This window comes from Salvelinus alpinus, chromosome 28 (genome assembly GCF_045679555.1).
Source record: "Salvelinus alpinus chromosome 28, SLU_Salpinus.1, whole genome shotgun sequence".
NCBI lineage: Eukaryota > Metazoa > Chordata > Actinopteri > Salmoniformes > Salmonidae > Salvelinus > Salvelinus alpinus.
The window spans coordinates 37,210,893-37,236,387 of record NC_092113.1 but is presented as its reverse complement, the minus strand read 5'-3'; the positions used below and the strand labels follow the sequence as shown (position 1 = coordinate 37,236,387).

Below are 25,495 nucleotides of genomic sequence, written 5' to 3'. Positions count from 1 at the left end.
TTGACCCCCCTTTGTTCAGAGACACATTATTCCATTTCTGTTAGTCACATGTCAGTGGAACTTGTTCAGTTTATGTCTCAGTTGTTTAATCTTGTTACATTCATACAAATATTTACACATGTTAAGTTTGCTGAAAATAAATGCAGTTGACATTGAGAGGACGTTTCTTTTTTTGCTGAGTTTATATATTCCAAAATATGTGGACACCCCTTCAAATGAGTAGATTCGGCTATTTGAGCCACACATGTTGCTGGCAGGTGTATAAAATCGAGCACACAGCCTTGCAATCCCCATAGACAAATATTGGTAGTAGAATGGCCTTACTGCTAGAGCTGGCCCAGTCAATTGTAAGTGCTGTTATTGTGAAGTGGAAATGTCTAGGAGCAACAACGGCTCAGCCTCGAAGTGGTAGGCCACACAAGCTTACAGAACGGGACCGCCGCGTGTAAAAAAAAAAACATCTGTCCTTGGCTGCAACACTCACTACTGAGTTCCAAACTGCCTCTGGATGCAACGTCAGCACAAGAACTGTTCGTTGGGAGCTTCATGAAATGGGTTTCCAAGACCAAGCAGCCTCATACAAGCCTAAGATCACCATGTGCAATGCCAAGCGTCGGCTGGAGTGGTGTAAAGCTCGCTGCCATTGGACTCTGGAGCAGTGGAAACGCATTCTCTGAAGTGATGAATCACGCTTCAAATCAAATCAAATGTTATTTGTCACATGCGCCGAATACAACAGGTGTAGTAGACCTTACAGTGAAATGCTTACTTACAAGCCCTTAACCAACAATGCAGTTCTAAGGGGGAAAAAAGGGGGGAAAAGTAAGAGATAAGAAGAACAAATAATTAAGGAGCAGCAGTAAATAACAATAGCGGGGCTGTATACAGGGGGTACCGTAGGTAGGGTTATTAAAGTGGCTATGCATAGATAATAACAGAGAGTAGCAGCAGTGGGGGGGGGGGGGGGGTGCAAATAGTCTGGGTAGCCATTTGATTAGCTGTTCTGGAGTATTATGGCTTGGGGTTAGAAGCTGTTTAGAAGCCTCTTGGACCTAGACAAGCGCTCAGGTACTGCTTGACGTCCTGCAGCAGAGAGAACAGTTTATGACTTGGGTGACTGGAGTCTTTGACAATTTTTAGGGCCTTCCTCTGACACCGCCTGGTGTAGAGGTCCTGGATGGCAGGAAGCTTGACCCCAGTGATGTACTGGGCTGTACGCACTACCGTCTGTAGTGCCTTGCGGTCGGAGGCCGAGCAGTTGCCATACCAGGCAGTGATGTAACCCGTCAGGATGCTCTTGATGGTGCAGCTGTAAAACCTTTTGAGGATCTGAGGAACCATGGCAAATCTTTTCAGTCTCCTGAGGAGGAATAGGTTTTGTCATGCCCTCTTCACAACTGTCTTGATGTGCTTGGACCATGTTAGTTTGTTGGTAATGTGGACGCCAAGGAACTTGAAGCTCTCAACCTGCTCCACTACAGCCCCGTCGATGAGAATGGGGGTGTGCTCGGTCCTCCTTTTGCTGTTGTCCAAAATCATCTCCTTTATCTTCATCATGTTGAGGGAGAGGTTGTTATCCTCGCACCACACGGCCAGGTCTCTGACCTCCTCCCATAGGCTGTCTCATCATTGTTGGTGATCATTCCTACTACTGGTAGTCATTTAGGCAGGTTACCTTAGTGTTCTTGGGCACAGGGACTATGGTAGGCCTGCTTGAAACATGTTGGTATTACAGACTCAGACAGGGAGAGTTTGAAAATGTCAGTGAAGACACTTGCCAGTTGGTCAGCTCATGCTCTGAGTACACGTCCTGGTAATCCGTCTGGCCCCGTGGCCTTATGAATGTTGACCTGTTTAAAGGTCTTACTCACATCGACTGCGGAGAGCATGATCACACAGTCATCCGGAACAGCTGATGCTCTCATGCATGTTTCAGTGTTACTTGCCTCGAAGCGAGCATAGAAGTTATTTAGCTCATCTGATAGGCTCATGTCACTGGGCAGCTCTCAGTTGTGCCTCCCTTTGTAGTCTGTAATAGTTTGCATGCCCTGCCACATCCGACGAGTGTCGGTGCCAGTGTAGTACGATTCGATCTTAGTCCTGTTTTGATGCTTTGCCTGTTTGATTGTTCGTTGGAAGGCATATCAGGATTTCTTATAAGCTTCCGGATTAGAGCCCCGCTCCTTGAAAGCGGCAGCTCTACTCTTTATCTAAGTGCGAATGTTGCCTGTAATCCATGGCTTCTGGTTGGGGTATGTACATACAGTCACTGTGGGGACGACGTCCTCAATGCACTTATTGATAAAGCCAGTGACTGATGTGGTGTACTCCTCAATGCCATCGGAAGAATCCCAGAACATATTCCAGTCTGTGCTAGTGTAGCAGTGTGATGTTGTTCCCCTAGATTACGCACCAAATTGCACACAAGGACCAATTCAAATAGGCCAGGTCAAGAGGGGATGTTAATAATTTGATAATAATAATAATAATTCAGTGTATTTTTTTATTTAATTACAGCTGCATAGCTAATGTTTTTATTTGGTGTACAAACACTTTTTCAGACCAATATTGTACATACAAGTGATTGTAAAAGTTTTGTATATTTTGGTTTGGCCCATCGCGGGTTATCTGTATTCCCATACCACTTTATCGTTCTCTTTTGCCTGACCCTCGGCTAGCAAGGTATGTTGTCCTTGGCTCCGAAACTGTTTAATATAAAACCGTCATAAGGTTATACAATGTACTGTTTTGCAACCATACGTTTGTTATAGTGTGGACAGTGTAGGAATTTATGTTTCACAGAAGTTTCAAGTTTCACAGAGCTCACTGACTGGGGTATCTGTTGTAACTTCTGAGTACTTGTGACAGTGGTTGAGTGAGTGTCCATGTGCTCGCGCAGGTGCCGGAGAGCTGTGACTGCACCAAGGGTAACGTGTGTGTTGTCTCTTCGTGTGCAGGTATGTCTTTTATTTTGTCAGAATTATGTTCTGTATAGTTTTACTTGTATATGCTGTTGTGCAGCGAGTGTGTGCACGCAGCACCTGTTAATTCCTTTTGGCTCTCTTTTGCCTGACCCTCGGCTAGCAAGGTGCCGGAGAGCTGTGACTGCACCAAGGGTAACGTGTGTGTTGTCTCTTCGTGTGCAGGGCAAATAAAAAGACTTCAACGAGCAGACCATCAGTTGTGGCAGCGTCCTAATTAAAAATACACAACGCAGAATGAACCACGCTACACTAGCAAACAGTCCTGTAGTTGAAGCATCTGCTTCATCTGACCACTTTTTTCACCATCTGGCAGTCTGACGGACGAATCTGGGTTGGACGGATGCCAGGAGAATACTACCTGCCCCAATGAATAGTGCCAACTGTAAAGTTTGGTGGAGGAGGAATAATGGTCTGGGCTGTTTTTCATGGTTCGGGCTAGATCCCCGCAGCAATGTTACAACATCTAGTGGAAAGCCTTTCCAGAAGAGTGGAGGCTGTTCTAGCAGCAAAGGGGGGACCAACTCCACATTAATGCCCATGATTTTGGAAAGAGATGTTCGACGAGCAGGTGTCCACATACTTTTGGTCGTTGTAATTAATTAAAATACACTGTTTTGCAATGAAGGTCTACAGTAGCCTCAACAGCACTTTCTGGGGTAGCAACATGGTGTAGCCGGAGGACAGTTAGTTTTCATCCTCCTCTGGGTACATTGACTTCAACACAGTGCATAAAATGTGGTGTGTAGTAAAAGAAAAGGTCATGTGGTTCGGTAAGAAGAATGCTCACTCCCCCCAATCTGAGATACTTATTGCAACCCTAATTCTCCACATACAAGACCCATTCTGCCAATTACATTCTGTTAAAGGTCCCCAAAGCACACACATCCCATGGTCGCTCCTCTTTTCGGTTCACTGCAGCTAACGGCTGGAACCAGGTGCAATAAACACTGAAACTGGACAGTTTTATCTCCATCTCTACATTCAAAGACTCAATCATGGACACTCTTACTGACACTTGTGGATGCTTCGTGTGATGTATTGTTGTCTGTTCCCAACAATGATTGTACCATGTTTGTGCAGCTACTATATTGTGCCATGTTGTGCAGCTACTATATTGTGCTGCTGCCATGTTGTGCTGCTGCCATGTTGTGTTGTCATCTTTGTGTTGTGGTGTCTCTCTTGTCCTAAAGTGTGTTTTGTCTTTCATATTAAAAAAAAGACTTATGCCTCTTGGTAGGCCGTCATTGTAAATAATAATTTGTTCACATAGAGAGAGAGAGAAAGACAATAGTTGAACAGTTTAGAACAAAATCATTTCAGCTAAACTGCTTGCTAAACACTGTACTGCATGATTGTAGCGTGTTTACTAACGCGTTAGTTATAGTAGCTATGTTGACTATGACGTTAGCTAATATGGTGACAACGGTGTAGGCTGTGTGTAGCAGTTATGGAAGGATGGTTTTGCTTGGAAAGGTTTTTTCGCCTGGTCACAGAGAGCTGTTGAAATCCACAAGCGAAGGGAATAGGTGAGAGGAGGTGAGCGCGTAGATGCGAGAAGGAAATCTACAACAAGCAAAGTGATTATGCTGTTTGTATGTGGCTGCTATGAAAGTGAACTGTGTTTACGGGTGATCAGGGGTGTATTCAAAAATGTTTCTTAAAAACAGTAGCAAATGGAACAAAATGGGGATAAACATACCTGAATTTGTCCAATAGAAACTCTTGTTTGCAACTGTTTGGACTATTGATTACACCCTAGATCAGCTACATGCAGGTAAGAGTGTGTAAGGCGGTATTGAATGTGTCACTGTCATCTTGATTACTCAAATATTTCTCTCGACTTGCGCAGCTACGTTGTAAACTTTTATTCGTAGGCATGATGGGTATAGTGAAAATTTGTATGTAGTAGCCTAAACCTAGCCTAGCCTGTTACATTGAGCTGGGTGAATGGAATATGAATGACAGTCATGAATATGCTGTAATATAAATAAGGCCATGCTCATTAAAATAAATCGTACTCCCTAATCTTAAACGGCACTGACCGCCACTGCCTTCCATCCTTCCTCGAGGTATAAATGACAGGTGAAACCCATGTGGAGCCAATTCACCTGTCCAATCAGTAAGTCTTCAAGGAAGGATGCACTTTTTAAAGGAATGTCAACATAATCCTTCTCATTTGGAATCTCTGAAGAAATTAAGAATTGTTTTGGAATTTAGTCAATAATACACGTCTGAAATATCAGGAGGTTCATTATACAGATTAACTAAACTGACCTACTCACACCCTTGCAGTTTTCACATTTTGTTTCATTCAATTGCATTTTTACAATGTAGCTAACATCATTGGGACACTTGAACATAAGAACATTAAGAAAGTTACCTGGCTTAATTTTATTAATTTTATTGCAGACCCTCTACTTAATAATCCCAAGAGGGGACATTAGTCACCAGCAATACACTTACAGCAACAATAGGCTGAACACTGATGGTGGTGAAACAAGCACAAACCATGACTTACAGAGAAGCAAATGGATTCAATAGAATAGACTGTAAACCCATGGAATCAAAAACATCAATACATTATCAATGCAATAAATACAAATGAATATAAATAAATACAAATACAAATAAAAAGCAAAGATACAATACAAATAACTATACAATCAAGGTAAAAATCTGTCGATGTGTCCTTGAGCAAGGCACTTAAACCTAATTTACTCCAGGGGCAGAGTACTCCTATGGCTGACCCTGTAAAACAACACATTTCACAGCACGTATCCCAGTGTGACAATAAAATGTATATTTTAGGAGGATAGTAAGAATAGAACTGTTTACAGAACATTTGTCCCATTGCTATGCATCAGGGCTCCCGAGTGGTGCAGCGATCTAAGGCACTGCATCCCAGTGCAAGAGGAGTCACTACAGTCCCTGGTTCTAATCCAGGCTGTATCACATCTGGCCGTGATTGGGAGTCCCATAGGGCGGTGCACAATTGGCCCAGCATTATCCGGGGTAGGCCGTCATTGTAAATAACAATTTGTTCTTAACTGACTTGACTAGTTAAATAAAAGTTTAACAAAATAAAACATGGGTGACACTGGACAGCAGTATTTTCTATCATACTCAATATGGTAAGGAGACGGCTGGAGACGGCTGACAGGAAACTGCACCATTGCCTCTTGATGTTTACTCTGTGGAATTATTACAAAATGGCATTTGTGTTTTATTCCAAATTCCGTCAAGTGACTTAGACTGACCATTTGAAATCATGGACACACCTGACCTTTCCCCGGACAGAACAGACCTGGCTCCTACTAAGGTTTCCTTCATCCCCAGTATTGGAAGACAGGCTGTCTATCAAGGTCATGGCCTTTTTAATCTTTACAACACAAATGTGCCAGCCTCCAACTTTCTAGATCACATTCACCATGTAGTGGACAGAAATTGGGCCCTACTGCCTAGTCTCGTTTTCAAGCCAATGAACCACACAGACTGGATTGTTCTGATGAATGTCCTGGAGGCTTGAATCTGTATAATATTCATAAGAAGAAGTTTTAGTTCAAATCTGGCTGAAATTCATGAACTCAAGCAAACTGTACCATTCTGATGTTATCGGCTACCTTACCTGTTCTTGTTCCCACAAACAGCATTGACGTTCCCTCAGTGTCTGATACCTAGTAAAAGGAAACCTCAACTCAATAAAACATAAAGTGTAACCCTTGTGGGAATATAAATTCCTGTCAGCCGTCTCCTTACCATATTGAGTATGATAGAAAATACTGCTGTATAAAGTGGGTATTGTGGGGTAATTCATTAACATACGTCTGTAGGGATTTGTGTCTCTGGAAAAGTCCTCTCTGGAAAAGTACAAGAATCAACATTGAGACAAAAACTCATTTAGAACTTGATAACAAACACTGTTTGACAGGGGTGTTGTCATGATTTTCAGAACATTATTGTGTATTTTGTTTTATTCATCTTGTGTGATCTTGTACTGGTACTTCCTGTATGTAGCTCCATTATTGTATTTATTTTAATAATTTAGCAGACACCCTTTTCCAGAGCTACTTACAGTAGTGAGTGCATACATTTAACATACTGTTCCCCCATGGGAATTGAACCGACAGCCCTGGCGTTGCAAGTGCCATGCTCTACAAACAGTTCCCACGCGGGAACTGTACTGGTCCTCCCTGTATATAGCTGCATTCTTGTGCATTTTATTTGAATCCTCGTGTTACTATTTTGTATTTATTTGTTAACTGCATCATTTGGAAGGGCTCGTAAGCAACATTTCACGGTAAAGTCTGCACCCGTTGTATTTGGCACATATGACAACTAAAATGTGATTTGATTCAGTGTTGGATGTTTCTCACTTGTTCATCTGGGCAATTAAAACAATAAATGAAACTGTACAATTCCTCCAAATAAGCTCACCGGATACAGGATCTTTTCTTTTTCTTCTAATAGCTACTGCTGTCACTGCTGCTATCAAAGCTAGTACCACCACCACAGCAGATATTATTGCTATGGGAAGGGAGGTCTGTGGTCCACATTCAGAATCGGACCAATGAGTTCCAGGTTTAATTTGCTGACGCTTCAAGGTATCACATCTATAATAAGAGAAATAGACCACTGGTAAATCAACAATTCAGTCATCTAACTTTCAGTTTTACATTATGAAAACTGTTCGCATATTTCAGTATTTGAAGGAAATAACCATTTGCATGAGCCACACTTACTGTGTGTGTGGCTGGCAGGATGTAAATGATCCATCTGAATAGGCATCACCAGTACAGTCAGAACACACAGTATCTGTAGATGTTGTTCCTGCACCAACACAGGGTGAAACTCATTAAGGATCCTAACTTGAGATGTGCTTAACACATGATTGCATAAATCATTCACCGATGTCAATGGAAGATTTGCTTGAAGACCAACCTGTGTGACTGATGTATTGGCCAGGTTTACAGCTGCTGTGTCTCTGGGCTGCTCTACAACCATCCTTAGTTGGGTCATGACAGTAGAACCCCTCCAGTGTCCCACAGACCGTGTCTGATGAAGGTCTACATGACTGCTTTACCTTCAATCCAAAGCCTGGGTCACAATTTGTACACAGTATGCATGCCGTAAGACCATTGGGTTCATCAAGGAAAGTGGAGTCGGTACAGGGGGCACAGGAAGTACTTGAAAATTCTGTACAGTGTTTATGTACCCGGTTTCCTGTGGGATAGAAGGTCAGTGACATGGATTGATTGGTATTGCAATGTATTTTCTTCATAATAATCCATATAGTATACAGAGCTGGTCCTTACCTGGTGAACACATAGGACAGCATTCAACACCTGTTCTGTACTCTGCTCTACCACATGCACTAGAGCGCTCAATGGTTAGAAGAAGTGTCAAAATGATAGCTAGGTTCATCTGTAAATAGAGAAAATGAACACATTACCACTGTTGAACAATAAGGGGGGGGTCACACATTGACGAAGCAGGGTTGAAGAGAGTTTGGGGTTAAGGTAGAGATGAGACGGGAGGAGAGTTCAGATTGACAGTGTAAATAGAGAGAAAGCATAGTTAAGATTCCCATGTTTTCATCATACATTCAGTAAGTAAATGTAAGTGACATTAGTAATTTACTCAGGTCGATTTTTTTCCAGAGAAAAGTTTTATTTTGATAATTTGTTTTTGAAAGGCCATGCCCCCTTACTAGAAGATTTGACTGTTAAAAGACTCAAAACAATTTTCAAAACAAGAATTCAACCAAAAGTGCCATGTTTAAATACCCAGACTTGCATTTTAGGTATGCGAAAATATAATGTTTAAATGTTTAATGGTATGTGACATTTTCTTGCTTTAAATTCCAGGATGTTATACTAATTTCGGCTTTTCATCCAGTAGAATTAGAGAATCGTCTTTCCAGGCCTACGTGTTTGACAACAGTTGATAATGAGACGAGGGGATGCGATGTACCCAAATGAACAAAATGGCAGGAATCAACACAATTGTGTATTATATGGCCCATTCTCAATATGGGTGAGCCTAGTATGTTGCTTACTGCATTCATTTGTACTAAACTTTACACTGTAAATAGTATGGCGTAAAATGAGGACACAGTATGTAGCCTAGTTTTAATAAGTAGTATTAGGAAATACAGATTTCAGACACAGCCTGTGCGTATACTCTGAGCATACTATCTTGTTCCAAGTTCTGCTGTACCATGAAATGATGCCAAGCTACGAAGCGTTACAAAACCGAAACGTTTAACTTACTATAAATATCAAGCTTTGAAACTGAGCCATGGTTCTCCAATTCCAATCACCTTCTATTGGACGATGCCTTTTCGTTGTCACGACCTGAATGCCAATCACCAAACGAAAGTACTCCCCTTCATCTACACTGATCGAAGTGGATTTAGCAAATTACATCATTAGGGGATCAGATCGTTCACCTGGGTCAGTCTCATGGAAAGGGCAGGTGCTCCTAATGTTTTGTGTTCAGTGAAAACGTTTTTGGTCATATTGCCAGAAGATTCCACCCAAACCCTACTGTTAAGCTGGTTTACACTGAGCTGCACTGGGGTCAGAATGCAACCATGGTCACACCACAGTGGAGGTGTCATAAGGTGACTTTTATCAATATATTTGTCTCTACTGTCAGATTCGAAAATGCTAATTAGCATCAAAGTAGACATCATGCAAAACTACAAATCCCTGAAAGCTCCTGCACGTCATCTCTAGCTGACACCTTTGCTAACAGGTATTGTGTACATTTAAAACTTTCACAAGACAGTTCACAGAATTATCCATTTAAAGACATTTTGACATTTATTCCTTGCTACATTTAGCTAACATTAGATAGTTAATCCAGAGATTCTACCCTTTGCTTCGATTCGGCAGTCTCATCCAGATCATTATGGCATTTGTAGTTCTTAATGATAGCCAAATTAGCAGCTAGTTAGCATTTCATTTTGGGGGGGTAAATACAGGTGAAGATATTGATAAGTCACCTTGTCCTAGAGAGATTTACAGTTATCAAAACGTCACGTCAGGATAAGCCTACATGAAACACAGCCGTTATTTTAAGTGTTTCTAAAATCTCCTATGGGAAAAATGAACGGTGGATAAACGATTGGAACCATTTTTCTGTTTGACCGCTAGGATTTATGGGTATTATGACTCATACGGTGGTACTCTATAAAAGACAACGTAGAGCCGGCCCGAGATATGGGTCAGAAAATTTACCTCAATGCAGGGATGGGATATGCCACTATACTCATTGCATTGAACAACAAAGGAGCTGATTGGCTGACACTGCCATTCCAAAACGCTACAGTGGCTGGCTACTGCTCGCTAGCATTAGGAAGCCACTGCTCGCTAGCATTAGGACGAAAAGGGCAGTTGAAAAGTATTTTAAATCTTCTCGATGTATCAGTGTGGATAAAAGTACAATTTGTAGTACAGAGGCATATCCCATCCCTGCATCGAGGTATGTCTTCCAACCCATATCTTGCACCGGCTCCACGGTGTCTTAACATAACCATGATTGCGTTCTGACCCCAGTGCAGCTGTGTAAACAAGCGTTACTGCAGGGCCAGAATCTTCTGCCAAGATTACTAACAAAATGTACATTGAGTGTACAAAACATTAGGAAAACCTGCTCTTTCCATGACAGACTGACCAGGTAAACGCTACTGTTTGATCCCTTATTGATGTCATCTGTTAAATCCACCTCAATTAGTATGGATGAAGGGAAGGAGAGGTAAAATAATTATTTTTTAAGCCTTGAGACAATTGAGACATGGATAGTGTGTGTGCACCACTCAGAGGGTGAATGAGAAAGACAAAATATTTATACTGAACAAAAATATAAAAACACAACAATTCCAAAGATTCTACTGAGTTACAGTTCATATAATGAAATCAGTCAATTTAAATAAATTCATTAGGCCCTAGTCTATGGATTTCACATGTCTGTGAATACAGATATGCATCTGTTGGTCACATACACCTGAAAAAAAAGCAAGTGGATCAGAAAACCAGTCAGTATCTGATGTGACCATCATTTGCCTCATGCAGCATGACACATCACCTTCACATTGAGTTAATCAGGCTGTTGATTGTGGCCTGTGGAATGTTGTCCAACTCCTCTTCAATGGCTGTGCAAAGTTGCTGGATATTGACGGGAACTGGACACGCTGTCATACACGTCGATCCAGAGCATCCCAAACATGCTGAATTGATGGGCATGTCTGATGTGTATACAGGCCATGGAAGAACTGGGACATTTTCAGCTTCCATGAATTGTGTACAGATCCTTGCGACATGGGCAGTGCATTATCATGCTGAAACATGAGGTGATGGCGGCGGATGAATGGCACGACAATGGGCCTCAGGATCTTGTCACTGTGCCTCTGTGCATTTAAATTGCCATCGATAAAATGCAATTGTGTTCATTGCAGGGCTGGGCGATATGGCCTAAAAATCATATCTACATTTTTTTAATTATTTTTTTTACTTATGGGCAATTGATAATATATATTTATATATTTTTTGTATTTATTTTTTATGTTATCTAAATAAGCTTGTAGTGTTGGTCCTATGTTTCATAAGCTGAAATAAAAGATCCCAGAAATTTTCTATATGCACAAAAAGCTTATTTCTCAAATTTTGTGCACAAATTAGTTTACATCCTTGTTAGTGAGCATTTCTCCTTTGCTAAAATAATCCATCCACCTGACAGGTGTGGCATATCAAAAAGCTAATTAAACAGCATGCTCGTTACACAGGTGCACCTTGTGCTTGGGACAATAATAGGACACTAAAATGTGCAGTTTTTTTACACAATGCCACAGATGCCTAAAGTTTTGAGGGAGTGTGCAATTGGCATGCTGACTGCAGGATTGTCCAACAAAGCTGTTGCCAGATAGAGAAATAAACATTAAATTATCATAAACCGCCTGCAACGTCATTTTAGACAATTTGTCAGTAGGTCCATCTGGTTTCACAACCGCAGACCACATGTAACCACGCCAGCCCACTAGATGTTGGAACATTGTTGCAGGGACTTGCTTCCATTCAGCCACAACAGCATTAGTGAGGTCGGGCACTGATGTTTGGCGATTAGGCCTGGCTCGCAGTCGACGTTCCAATTCATCCCAAAGGTTGAGGTCATGGCTCTGTGCAGGCCAGTCAGGTTCTTCCACAACGATCTTGACAAACCATTTCTGTATAGACCTTGCATTGTGCACGGGGGCAATGTCATGCTGAAACTGTAAAGGGCCTTCCCCAAACTGTTGCCACAAAGATGGAAACACAGAATCGTCTGGAATGTCATTGTATGCTGTAGCGGGGCCTAGCCCAAAGCACGAAAAACAGCCCCAGAGCATTATTCCTCCTCCACCAAACTTTACACTATGCATTCGGGCAGGTAGCGTTCTCCTGGCATCTGCTAAACTCAGATTTGTCCGTCGGATTGCCAGATAGTGAAGCGTGATTCATCAGTCCAGAGAACACGTTGCCACTGCTCCAGTCCAATGGCGGCAAGCTTTACACCACTCCAGCCGACGCTTGGCATTGCGCATGGTGATCTTAGGCTTGTGTGCGGCTGCTCGGCCATAGAAATCCATTTCATGAAGCTCCCGACGAACAGTTCTTGTGCTGAGATTGCTGCCAGATGGAGTTTGGAACTCGGTAGTGAGTGTTGCAACTGAGGACAGACGCTCTGTGAGCTTGTGTGGCCTACCACTTCGCAGCTGAGCCTTTGTTGCTCTTAGATGTTTCCACTTCACAATAACAGCACTTACATTTGACCGGAGCAGCTCTAGCAGGGCAGAAATTTGAGGAACTGACTTGTTGGAAAGTTGGCATCCTATGACGGTACCTCATTGAAAATCACTGAGCTCTTCAGTAAGGCCATTCTACTGCCAATGTTTGTCTACGGAGTGGTGAGTGGTGGGAAGGTGGAGGTCCAGGGGTGTGTGTGTGTGTTGAGACTGAGCGCTGCAGAAGGCAGACCTATTTCCAACCCTTTTTCCATAAAACATGAACGCGCTAGAACTAATCAAGAAATAACGGTGACAAAGTACAAGAAAACGACTTTAGGCGCTCTAGATATATTTGCTCGGGAGGTGGTTTAAACTGCATTCTAATGACTTTGCTTATGGAAAACCATAGCATGCTCAGTGGAAATATGAAATGGAAGTTATGGAACTCCCTCGCGTGCTTATGTTATGGGAAAAATACCAAAATGAAAATTACAATAAAAGTGGAGAATGATAGGCTACATTTGCTATACCTGCAATAAATAGCCTATAACTTAAATTTGTTGTTGTTGTAGCCTTGTATTATTATGTAATTATTAATGGCCATGTTTAGTTAATGAAATTGGAAGTTATCAATTGTGATCATGGTCACAGTTCTATCGCAATTGCCGATCAGCTGTTATTAGAATGCATTTGATTGACGTGAACAGTCAGTCAGATTAGGCGACAGGTAACAAAAATAAACCCTTTAAAAAACACTAGCTGTAGGAATATTCAGTTCATATCCATATTATTAATATATGATTCAGTGATTGAAATTATGACCCCCATCCTCAGTAGCCTATTCCAGCAGGGCACCAGAAGCACGTCTTACCTCCAAATCGCCTCGCTATTCACGTTGAATAAATGAGTCTGTCAATTTCAACTAAGCAAGATGCTAAATCATTCATTTTACATCATGCCTAGGTTACTGTAAGCTATCGGGCTGTAGACTACCTGCATCTAGCAACCTAAACTGCGTTGCGTCGTGCCTTACTGCTTAAAAATAGCAGTCAAACGTGCAGTGGTGTAAAGTACTTAAGTAAAAATACTTTAAAGTACTACTTAAGTAGTTTTTTGGGGTATCTGTACTTTACGTTACAATTTATATTTTTGACAACTTTTACTTTAACTTCACTACATTCCTAAAGAAAATATTGTACTTTCCCCCCATACATTTTCCATGACAACCAAAAGTGCTCGTTACATTTGGAATGCTTAGCAGGACAGGAAAATGGTCAAATTCACGCACTCCCTACTGCCTCTGGGCTGGCGGACTCACTAAATACAAATGTATCTTTTGTGAATAATGTCCGAGTGTTGCAATGTGTCCCTGGCTATCCGTACATTTTAAAAACAAGAAAATGGTGCCGTCTCCATTGCTTAATATACTCTTAATTTTGATACTTAAGTATATTTTAGCAATTACATTTACTTTTGATACTGAAGTATATTTAAAACCAAATACTTTGACTTTTACTCAAGTAGTATTTTACCGTCTGACTCACTTTTACTTGAGTAACTTTCTATTAAGGGATCTATACTTTTACTCTGGCGAGTTTAATGAGGGCTAATTTTTATTTCTATTGTGACATATTTAAATTCCTTTTCGACACATTAGTTCGTAAGAATTATTGTTTTGATGGAAAAACGAATTTAGCTTCTTACGTTGTTACAATTTACTTTGATATTCCTTCTTAATTCGCTCAATAACGTTATAGAAAAAGGGTTTATTCGCGAAATGTGGCAACTCGTCTCTTGCTGCGAAAACACAAATTTGGGCTAGTTTTTAGGCCTTGTGGGCAGTTTGAGTGGTTATTGTGCTACAAATTTTAGCTGAACCTGGCACCCCTGCCTGTACTAGGTAAAACAACACTGTCCATCCAGCCTCTTGGTGTTTGTCTTTCATCATACATGTAGATAGCCTAATAAAGTAGCTAGGCTAGCATAATGAAGGTACAATGTAGATAAGCTACAAAACAGCTTGCCCTATTTACTAACTTAAAATAATACTTTAGTTGGCAACGTAAGCCCCTTAACCCTCGTTTTTTGATCGAGTTTGCGAGTGTACAATTATGTTCAATCCGGGGCCTAAAACGCCCCATAATTCAATTCGCGATGATTGTACATCCGCTAAGAAGAGTCAGCCAAAACTTAAACCAGGTTTCGTGTGGAGAATAAACTACACATCAAAGAGGCTCTCACTCCAGAAGATGCTGCTGCAAGGGAAAAAAAGGCTAGAGAAAAAGGGAAGAGAGCATTTTCAGTGGCCCTTTTGCATTTATCGATGGAAAGGAGCTCGATTGCCAGGACATCAAATGAATGTCATGAGATTACTGAATGTTTTGAAAACACTGTGCTCAGGTATATACAGTAGCTACATTAACCTGAAATGGATGTCCTCTTCTTTCTAAGTCAAATGAAAACGTTAACCTTTCTGAACCACCCATCCCGGATCCGGGATAATTGTCATCAGAAACGCTGACTAGCATAGCGTAGCATAGCGCCACAGGTAAATAATATTACTAGAAAATATTCATATTCATGAAATCACAAGTGCAATATTGCAAAACACACCTTTTGTTAATCCACCTGTCGTCTCAGATTTTGAAATTATGCTTTACAGCGAAAGCAATACAAGCGTTTGTGTAAGTTTATCGATTGCTCGACAAAACAATAAGTACACTTAGCATCAGGTAACTTGGTCACGAAAATCAGAAAAGCAATCAAATTAATCGTTTACCTTTGATGATCTTCGGATGTTTTCACTCACGAGACTCCCAGTTAGACAACAAACGTTCCTTTTGTTCCATAAAGATATTTTTTATATCCAAATACCTCCGTTAGTTTGCTGCGTTATGCCCAGGAATTCACCGGAAAGAGCGGTCACAACAATGCAGACAAAAATTCCAAATTATATCCATAATGTCCACAGAAACATGTCAAACGTTTTTTATAATCCATCCTCAGGGTGTTTTTCAAAAATCTATTTGATAATATATCAACCAGGACAGTTGGCTTTTCACTAGGACCGGGAGTAACAATGGCTGCCTTTCCCTTTTGTGCACAACTCACTCTGAGAGCCCCCACCTATCCACTTACGCAATGTGGTCGTTCACGCTCATTCTTCAAAATAAAAGCCTGAAACTATGTCTAAAGGCTGTTGACACCTTAGGGAAGCCATAGAAAAATAAGTCTGGTTGATATCCCTTTAAATGGGCAATAGGGATGCATAGGAACAGAGAGGTTTCAAAAAAAGAGGCACTTCCTGATTGGATTTTCCTCCGGTTTTCGCCTGCAATATCAGTTCTGTTTAACTCACAGACAATATTAAGACAGTTTTGGAAACTTTAGAGTGTTTTCTATCCTAATCTGACAATTATATGCATATTCTAGTTTCGGGGGCTGAGAAATAGGCAGTTTCAAATGGGTACGTTTTTTAGCCAAAAACGAAAATACCGCCCCCTAGTCTTAAGAAGTTTTAAGAGTTAGCAAAATTACTTGAGTTAAGTTGGTGATTTTTACATTCACCCCATTCTATATCACCAGGTTTGTAAATGTGAATACGGGTTCATCATATTGATCGCACTGTAAATACCTCAGTTTAGGGTAGTCCAGTTCTTTCTCTAAGCTCAGGTTTCCTTATTAGCTCCTTAGATTACTAGTTCAACTAGTTAACCAGTTATTCATATCACTACTGTATTTGTCTTCTTATTTTTATTTGATTTTTGTCAGGTTATGCAACGTTTTGAATTCAATGCACTACATATTGTATCTCTAAATGCCAGGGGTTTACAAAACATACCTAAAAGAAAATCACTATTTTTATTTTGTAAACACTCTAAATGCAGATTTCATTCTACTCCAGGAGACTCAGTCCTGCGATTCAGATTCTAGTTTTTTGTAAATCACAATGGGGAAATACTGTTTATTATAGTCACGGGTCTAACCACTCAGCTGGTACTATGATACTGCTTCATAAGTTTAGAGGTGATATTTCAGAGTCTTGTATGTCCAGAGATGGGTTATATTGATCTCCGAACTACATAATGATTGTTTTATTATATACAATGTATTTGGGTACAACTCTTACTCCTCAAAGAATACTTTATTTTTGGATCTTGCTAATAAGCTTACTGAGCTGCAAAACAAGTATACAAATGCATGGCTTATAACACCTGATAACTCTTCAGATAGATTTCCACCTAGAATAATAGCTAAAAGTCTCAGAATAGTGACACCACCTCATTTTGCAGTAAACTGACAGTGATCGATACATGGCGATTCTTTAATGTGAACTCAAACGAATACACCTGGTGTTATAGGTCAATGACGGCCAGGTCCAGAATGGATCTGTTTCTCATTTCTCCCCTCACTTTTACAGAATGTACAAGAAGTAAATCATAAACATGCTCCTTTGACTGATCATAAAATTATATTCTTGAAGTTAGAATGTTCTGAAAAATCTAGTGGCATTCGAGGATACTGGAAACTGTCACGTGTGCTCCCTCTCCGGCCTCTAGGTCACCAGGCTGCTCGTTATGGTGCACGCCTGTCACCATCGTTACGCGCAACATGACACTCACCTGGACTCCATCACCTCCTTTATTACCTGCCCTTTATATGTCACTCCCCTTGGTTCCTTCCCCAGGCGTCATTATTTCAGAAACTTAATAATTCACTCCTAAATGATCCAGTCTTTAACAAGAGTATAAAGAACTTGATCATAGACTCATTTAACTCGAATGATTTAAAACCAAAGCATGGAAGTAACTGGGAAATATTTAAATTCAAGGTAAGGTCTATTGCCATTACAACACAGTAAGGAACTAAAGAAGCAAACATTTTTGAAAGAAGATGAAAGAAGAAGCTTATGAATACATGTAATGTTCTTTTAGAAAAGGGTTCCCTTTCAACAGAGGAAGAAACAGATTTGATCTCGAATAGAACTAGATCAAATGTGAATTTATTTAGCTAAAGGGGCCTTTATTACATCTAGAGCAAAATGGGTCGACGAGGGTGAGAAACACAAGATATTTTTTTGATATATATATTATTATTATTTTTTATTTTTTTTTTTCTTGAAAAAAGGAACTATAAGAGAATCTCTTTCTGCCTTAAATATTGACACGACCTTATGTAAATACCCAACTTTGTGTATTCTTTCTATGAAAATGTGTATAAATCAAATTTTAATGGGATTGAATGTGTACATTTTATAAAACATGGTCATGTTCCAATGATTTCTGATGAGTTCAAGTCCATATGTGATGAGGAGTTTTCTATTGTAGAGATTAGAGACGCTCTTAAATCTATGAAGGGAAAAGCACCTGGAACAGATGATCTTTCTGTGGAATTTTATTTACACGTTTGGGAACATTTAGAGGGACCAGTATTCAACATGTTCCAAGAATGTCTAGCTAAGGGTGAGCTGATTACTACCATGAAACAAGGGATTGTTTCCTGAATACCAAAACCTGATAAAGATCCCCTTTTCATAGATAATTGGAGACCTATTACATTATTAAATACAGATTACAAATTGATTAAAAAAAATAATAATTAACCTTATTTTACCAGGTAAATTGACTGAACACATTCTCATTTACAGCAACGACCTGGGGAATAGTTACAGGGGAGATATGGGGGGATGAATGAACCAATTGAAAGCCAGGACACCAGGGTTAACTCCCCTACTCTTACAACAAGTACCATGGGATTTTTAGTGACCACAGAGAGTCAGGACACCCTTTTAACATCCCATCTGAAAGACAGCACCCTACACAGGGCAATGTCCCCATCACTGCCCTAGGGCATTGCAATAAAACAATTTTGACCAGAGAAAAGGGTGCCTTCTACTGGCCCTCCAAAAACCACTACCAGCAGCATTTGGTCTCCTATCCAGGGACTGACCAGGACCAACCCTGCTTAGCTTCAGAAGCAAGCCAGCAGTGGGATGCAGGGCGGTATGGTAATGGAAAATCAGCTGTAACATTAGGTTCGTTTTTAGACTTGATTGATTACGCTGATTCAGTTGACTCGAAGGCTATTTTATTCCTTGACAAATTCCTAATACATTCGTTGTACACTTTTGGAGGATGCTTCCCTTTTGGAATGGAGCCTACGACTAGCTTTCACTTATTTTTTAGGGTATTTCCACCAGGGTCACCAGACCTAGTCTTTCCCCTAATGATTTTGGCTGCGTTCCATAAAAGGAGATGTTTTTCATATAGCTGGCTTCACATGCTATTTATTTGTGATTGGACAATATTTGCATATAGTTTGCATATTGTTATTTGACGTTATTTGTATTGATTTCAGTCTAGAGGAAATGTGGGAGATAAGGCGTCTTCAAGAGAGGCTTACCATCTCTCTCTGGCTGCAGACCAGGATAAAGAAAGTACGTATGTAATATAGCTTAGTAAATCTGCTCAAATCACACATCACAAACACTTACTTTTTCATACACAAAACAGATTAATTCAATACTTATTTTTGCTACAGGAGATGAAACGTTGTCGTTTTGAGGAGTGGGAGAGCAGGCGGAGGAAGGAAGGATTTCGCCAAGTTGATGCCATCTGTGTATTATGTAAGGGATAAACGCAGACGTTCTGTACATTACCTTGGAAATAATGGACAACGCAGCGGGACAAGGTGGAGCCGAGTCACTTTGGGGAGTTCATTTTTCCACGGTAATGTACAGAAAGGAGGCGTTTATCCCGTTTATACCAGTTGTCAAAGAGAACAATACTAAAGCACACATTTATCGGCAGAAATCCTGCTGCTACTGCTACTATGCACTGGCTTCTTAGAAAAAATATGTAGTGTTGTTCTGTTTGTATTGTAATTTGAAATGTTCTAATACAACATTTAAATAAAACATAATCAAATAATATAACTCGTAAAACCAACATTAATATGCAGAAGTCAACATACAAGTGTAAGTAAAAACAAATGTAAATAAGTTAGAAATTGTGCTACTAATGCACATGACGTCTCAAACACGTATCATAAAAGTGATGTTCATGTTTGGTTAGCTTTTGGAAACGTTAGCCTGCGCACATTACTTTTCCTGACATCACATTTATACATTGTACTTTTCGATTTACCTGATATAGTAGGATGTCTGCGGATGCGTTGTCTTCTTGCCAAAATAAGAAATGCAATCATAATTGACGGTAGCGCTTATAAGGCGCGCACACACACACAACAGTTCCATGATGACTAAAGCAAGATCGTGGAATGAAATAGTGTTTGGAAATTAACCTACGACTGACTAGTTTACACTTGTTTTTAGGCTCTATCCACCAGGGTTTCCATATCCGCTGACGTCACCAGACCTAGTCTTTCCCCTAATGATTTTGGCTGCGTTCCATAAAATGAGATGTTTTTCATATAGCTGGCTTCACATGCTATTTATTTGTGATTGGCCAACATTTACATATAGTTTGCATATTGTTATTTGACGTTATTTTGTATTGATTTCAGTCTCTAGAGGAAATGCGGGAGATACGGCGTCTTAGGCTTCAATCAAATTTCAATCAAATGTATTTATAAAGCCCTTACATCAGCTGATATCTCAAAGTGCTGTACAGAAACCCAGCCTAAAACCCCAAACAGGAAGCAATGCAGGTGTAGAACATCTCTCTCTGGCTGCAGACCAGGAGAATGTACGTATATAATATAGTTTAGTAATCTGTTCAAATCACACATCACAAACACTTACTTTTTCATACACAAAACAGATTAATTCAATACTTATTTTTGCCACAGGAGATGAAACGTTGTCGTTTTGAGGAGTGGGAGAGCAGGCGGAGGAAGGAAGGATTTCACCAAGTTGATGCCATCTGTGTATTATGTAAGGGATAAACCCAGACCTTGGAATTACCTTGGAAATAATAGACCACGCAGCGGGACAAGGTAATGTACAGAAAGGCGTTTATCCCGTTTATACCACAGTTTCCAAAGAGAACAATACTAAAGCACACATTTATCGGCAGAAATCCTGCTGCTACTGCTACTATGCACTGGCTTCTTAGAAAATATATGTAGTGATGTCCTATGTTTTGTTGTATTGTAATTTGAAATGTTCTAATAATACAACATTTAAATAAATAAAAAAAAATATATATATATAAATCTTAAAACCAACATTAATATGCAGAAGTCAACATACAAGTGTAAGTAAAAACAAATGTAAATAAGTTAGAAATTGTGCTACTAATGCACATGACGTCTCAAACACGTATCATAAAAGTGATGTTCATGTTTGGTTAGCTTTTGGAAACGTTAGCCTGCGCACATTACTTTTCCTGACATCACACTTATACATTGTACCTTTCGATTTACCTGATATAGTAGGATGGCTAACATTCGATGTCTGCGGATGCGTTGTCTTCTTGCCAAAATAAGAAATGCAATCATAATTGACTAGCGCTTATAAGGCGCACACACACACAACAGTTCCATGATGACTAAAAGCAAGAGCGTGGGATGAAAGTGTGTTTGTGATGCAGTCGACCATCTTTATTTAACCAGGTAGGCCAGTTGAGAACATGTTCTCATTTACAACTGCGACCTGGCCAAGATAAAGCAAAGCAGTGCGACACAAACAACAACACAGAGTTACACATGGAATAAACAAGCGTGCAGTCAATAACACAATATATATTTTTTAAGTCTATATACAGTTTGTGCAAATGGCGTGAGGAGGTAAGGCAATAAATAGGCCATAGTAGCGAAGTAATTACAATTTAGCAAATTAACACTGGAGGGATAGATGGGCAGATGATGATGTGCAAGTAGAAATACTGGTGTGCAAAAGAGCAGAAAAGTAAATAAAAACAATATGTGGATGAGGTAGGTAGATTAGATGGGCTATTTACAGATGGGCTATGTACAGCTGCAGCGATCGGTTAGCTGCTCAGATAGCTGATGTTTAAAGTTAATGAGGGAAATATAAGTCTCCAACTTCAGCGATTTTTGCAATTCGTTCCAGTCACACCTGTCCCCTCTCCTCACCTCTCGCCAGCCTTCTGTCATCTCCACTCATCTCCTTCATCACCAAACCTTCCTTCTTATCACCCCTCACCCTTAACATCCTCAATATTTTATTTTTTTCAACCCTCACCTTGTTATCTCCTTCTCCCTCATCTCCCTCACCTCCCTCATCTCCATCATTGGATCCAGAGACTTGAGTTTTTTTAAGAGCATTTGTTTATAAACAAAATGTAGTATTTAAAACCTCAATGTCAGAGTATTTTTCCTTAGGATCAATCCTTATTCGATTTGTCATACATTTTGAATGAGCTTTCTCCCCTCTAGAACAGACCTAAGTGCCATTTGGGCGGCAGGTAGCCAAGTGGTAAGAGCGTTGGGCCAGTAACCGAAAGGTTGCTGGATTGAATCCCCGAGTTGACAAGGTAAGAATCTGTTGTTCTGCCCCTAAGCAAGGCAGTTAACCCACTGTTCCCCGGGGGCCGAAGACATGGATGTCGATTAAGGTAGCCCCCCGCACCTCTGATTCAGAGGGGTTGGGTTAAATGCAGAAGACACATTTAAGTTGAAGGCATTCAGTTGTACAACTGACTAGGTAACCCCCTTTCCCCATTTTACGTACGCTCTGGAGCTGAGTGGACCAGGACAACTGCCCCATTGCCAACATGATAAATGTCCACAGGGGCAATGTCCTAAACAGACGCCTGCATGCGTTTCAACACAAAAACTTTAATACAGGGGCTAAGATGGACGTTGCCGTTGTGGATGCTGAGTCCAAGGTGGAGGGGGCAGTTGACCAATGGGGTCCCTCCAGGGAGCATGAGGGACATCAGAGAATCGGCCATCTTCGAGGGTCCGGAAGGAGCGAAACGTATGCCGCTTGATGTCCATGGTAAGCCTTCTCGTTTCTTTTTACCTGTATTAAGGTCTGATTTTCATTGTCAAATACAGAATTTAAGCCAAAACATTTTGTGAAGAGGCTTTTTCAAGTGCTTTGTCCAGGGAAATATATCATAGGGATAGTAAAGCTGGCACACATTTGAAATAATATTTTTAGCATCACATGAGGGCCTGTATGGAACCATTGGGGAAATGATCAGTGTGTGTGTGGTCCTTGGAGGGGTTGGGCCACACTTCTTCTCTGAGCGACTCTTCCCAGCAGTGTGTGGGAAGCCTGTTCCACCACTCAGTCTGGAGGAGGTGAGTCACACTACTCTGAAAGCACATCGGAAAATGTGAGTTTTATGTCCTCCCTAACAGCAACAGGAAATAATAGATCATCATTTTTTACATTTGGTTTATTTTGCTGTGTTTAAAATTTTCGATTGCCTGTCATACATTTATTTTATTTTATTCTAGATCAAAAAATCAGAGGACCTATCCGAGGTGAAGAACAAATTGGAGGAATTGGTAGACTGGCTGAGCCTACTGGGGCTGAAAAGGATTGTTGTCAAGACAATGGAGGACAGGGATGGTGTGATTGAATTGGTGGCTCAACAATTTGTCCAAGGGAGCATGCAGGTGGCCTTGGAGCAGTACGTCAACTCTGTTATAAATCTGTGAAGTACTTGTCATTACCTCTTCTAACATAAGTATTTTGAATCGGTCCACCCTCCTAAATCAATACACATCACTATATTGTCCTTAACACTTATTTGTTTAATATTTATACTGTCTCTATACCATAACAAGTTCATATATGGTCTCAACTCTCTTGGGCTGCTGGAGGCATTGGGGACAGCTTCCGAGTACTTTTTGTTGACCCCATAAAGTCTCTCACTGCCAAGGACCTGATGGACCTGTTTAAAGTAACCTATTCCATACCTGGCGGCAACCGGCGATGGTTGGAGAACGACACCATCTGCCGCTGGTTCAACTGGCTGGCCGAGGTGCAAGGTAAGATAGTAGTTAAATTGTTCAAGTTTATCGGTAACTGCATATTATTCCATTTTGTGATTTAAATGTGTATTTTAAATGTTTTACTGTGTACTCCTCAGATGTAGAATGTCCTGTAACAGTGGTGATGGTGTTGGAGTTTGCTACTGGGGCAACGGTGGTGCCACCCCTGGGGTTTGAGGACACCCCGACCATCGAATTCCTCCACGCAGCGCGAGGGAGTCTCGCTGGGCAGCAGAATAAAAAGTACCCAGAGGCAAACACGTGTGCTGTGACACTAAGGCTCCCTCTTCATAGCACCTACAATCCCTTTAGGGAATTCATGACCTCCGGTATTGTGAATTTCCCGCATTTCGGTGTTGCATTTGGGTTTTTTTATGATACAGAATGTATAGAATTGTATCCAGTAGCACTACACTAACAATTGAGTGTTTCAAAATGTAACTGCACATCAACATTTTAAGCATTTATCTACTGATAGGTTTGGATTTCTGAGTTTTAACTGGGATTAAGTCAGGTTTTGGCCAGGACTATTCAGGTTTTGGTCACTAGATGCTCCCATTGCGCCTTTTTGAACCTTTTGTTTTTCCCTTGTTCTAGTTATTGTTTGCACCTGTGCCTCATTTTCTTGTAGGTATTTAAACCCTGAGTGTTCCTCAGTTCTTTGCTCTGTGTTTGTATGTTAGCACCCAGCCCCAGCCATGCTGTGAACATATATTTCTCTAGTTGGATTTTCCAGAGGTACTCTGATTTTGTTCTTGTTTATTTTTGATTAGTCTTTTGAGGTTTGTTTTTCCCTGCTGTTCTTACCACTTTGTGGATTTTCATTGTATTTTGGAGGTTATCCATTTTTTCTCTTGGCTTTACTTTTGACGTTGTGGATTTATATTTTTTGCCTGAAGATCTTTTACCTTGATTAAACCACCGTCTCTAGTACTGCTGTGTCTGCCTCATCTTCTGGGTTCTGCCGACTATTAGTGACTGTTTCTCACACCGGGTCCTGACAGGATTAATCATTAGTTATAGGATTAATCATTAGTTATAGGATTAGGCTTCCTGCCTAGCAATAACATGCAATGTTTAGCGATAAGGAGGAGACTCCACCCAAAGTGGGGTATGTATACTACCACGGGTGAAACCATGTCTTGGTCAATTCAGCTGTTCGATCCTTTGGGATGAATAAACTTGGTTTAAGCTTTCCTAGTGTCCGTCGAGTTCTTACTCTAATAATAGAACCTAACACTACTTACCGTCTATGCATACCACTGCTGGCTTGATTCTGAAGCTAAGCAGGGTTGATCCTGGTCAGTCCCTGGATGGGAGACCAGATGCTGCTGGAAGTGGTGTTGGAGGGCCAGTAGGAGGCACTCTTTCCTCTGGTCTAAAAAATATCCCCAGTTTCCAATTGGCTCATTCATCCCCCTCCTCTCCCCTGTAACCATTCCCCAGGGAAATGCTGTAAATGAGAATGTGTTCAGTATATTTACCTGGTAAAATAACAGATAAATAAAAAAATGTTAGTACAGTGCACTTGGAAAGTATTCAGACCCCTTTTTCCACATTTTATTACGTTACAGCCTTACTATAAAACCCATGACATCCCCCCCCCCCCCCCCCCCCTCAATCTACACATAGTAGCCCATTTTTGCAAATGTATATAAAAAACAACTAAAATATAACATTTACATAAGTTTTCAGACCCTTTACTCAGTACTTTGTTGAAGCACCTTTGGCAGCGATTACAGCATCGAGTCTTCTTGGGAATGACGCTACATTTATTTATTTATTTCATGAATTTTAGAATAAGGCTCTAATGTAA

The 25,495-nt window shown here is 40.6% G+C and overlaps 2 protein-coding genes across 9 annotated transcripts; one reads left to right on the top strand and one right to left on the bottom strand.

Moving 5' to 3' along the window:
• Positions 1–5,343: 5,343 nt before the first annotated feature.
• On the bottom strand, positions 5,344–21,254 carry LOC139557808 (tumor necrosis factor receptor superfamily member 14-like). Of its 5 annotated transcripts, none has more exons than XM_071373015.1 (8): positions 21,133–21,254; positions 8,297–8,405; positions 7,923–8,204; positions 7,724–7,811; positions 7,419–7,594; positions 6,807–6,841; positions 6,610–6,658; positions 5,344–6,512 (listed from the first exon to the last, which is right to left on the bottom strand). In XM_071373015.1, the coding sequence occupies exons 1-8, from the start codon at positions 21,205–21,207 to the stop codon at positions 6,436–6,438; spliced, it is 891 nt and encodes a 296-aa protein (XP_071229116.1). In that variant the 5' UTR covers positions 21,208–21,254; the 3' UTR covers positions 5,344–6,435. The 5 variants fall into 5 exon arrangements, 4 of the variants coding, with proteins under 4 accessions (XP_071229116.1, XP_071229119.1, XP_071229117.1 ...); XM_071373018.1 differs by lacking the exon at positions 21,133–21,254 and adding an exon at positions 19,893–20,084; XM_071373016.1 differs by lacking the exon at positions 21,133–21,254 and adding an exon at positions 9,254–9,410.
• On the top strand, positions 20,183–24,875 carry LOC139557816 (G2/M phase-specific E3 ubiquitin-protein ligase-like). Of its 4 annotated transcripts, none has more exons than XM_071373038.1 (5): positions 22,489–22,672; positions 22,901–22,980; positions 23,140–23,315; positions 23,509–23,676; positions 23,778–24,875. In XM_071373038.1, the coding sequence occupies exons 1-4, from the start codon at positions 22,489–22,491 to the stop codon at positions 23,540–23,542; spliced, it is 474 nt and encodes a 157-aa protein (XP_071229139.1). In that variant the 3' UTR covers positions 23,543–23,676; positions 23,778–24,875. The 4 variants fall into 4 exon arrangements, 3 of the variants coding, with proteins under 3 accessions (XP_071229139.1, XP_071229137.1, XP_071229138.1); XM_071373036.1 differs by having other exon boundaries at positions 22,838–22,980; XR_011671466.1 differs by adding an exon at positions 20,183–20,453 and having other exon boundaries at positions 20,557–23,015; positions 23,140–23,676.
• Positions 24,876–25,495: the final 620 nt, after the last annotated feature.

Bases quoted from the DNA above. Each gene is read 5' to 3' on its own strand.
- LOC139557808 (XM_071373015.1), bottom strand. From the start codon at position 21,207: ATGATTGCATTTCTTATTTTGGCAAGAAGACAACGCATCCGCAGACAT. The intron at 8,406-21,132 runs GTAAATCGAAAG...CTCTATTTACAG, and splicing joins TAGCCATCCTACTATATCAG to ATGAACCTAGCTATCATTTT. The intron at 7,595-7,723 runs GTAAGTGTGGCT...CTCTTATTATAG, and splicing joins TCCTGCCAGCCACACACACA to ATGTGATACCTTGAAGCGTC.
- LOC139557816 (XM_071373036.1), top strand. From the start codon at position 22,489: ATGCGTTTCAACACAAAAACTTTAATACAGGGGCTAAGATGGACGTTG. The intron at 22,673-22,837 runs GTAAGCCTTCTC...TAATATTTTTAG, and splicing joins TATGCCGCTTGATGTCCATG to CATCACATGAGGGCCTGTAT. The intron at 23,316-23,508 runs GTACGTCAACTC...GGGCTGCTGGAG, and splicing joins ATGCAGGTGGCCTTGGAGCA to GCATTGGGGACAGCTTCCGA.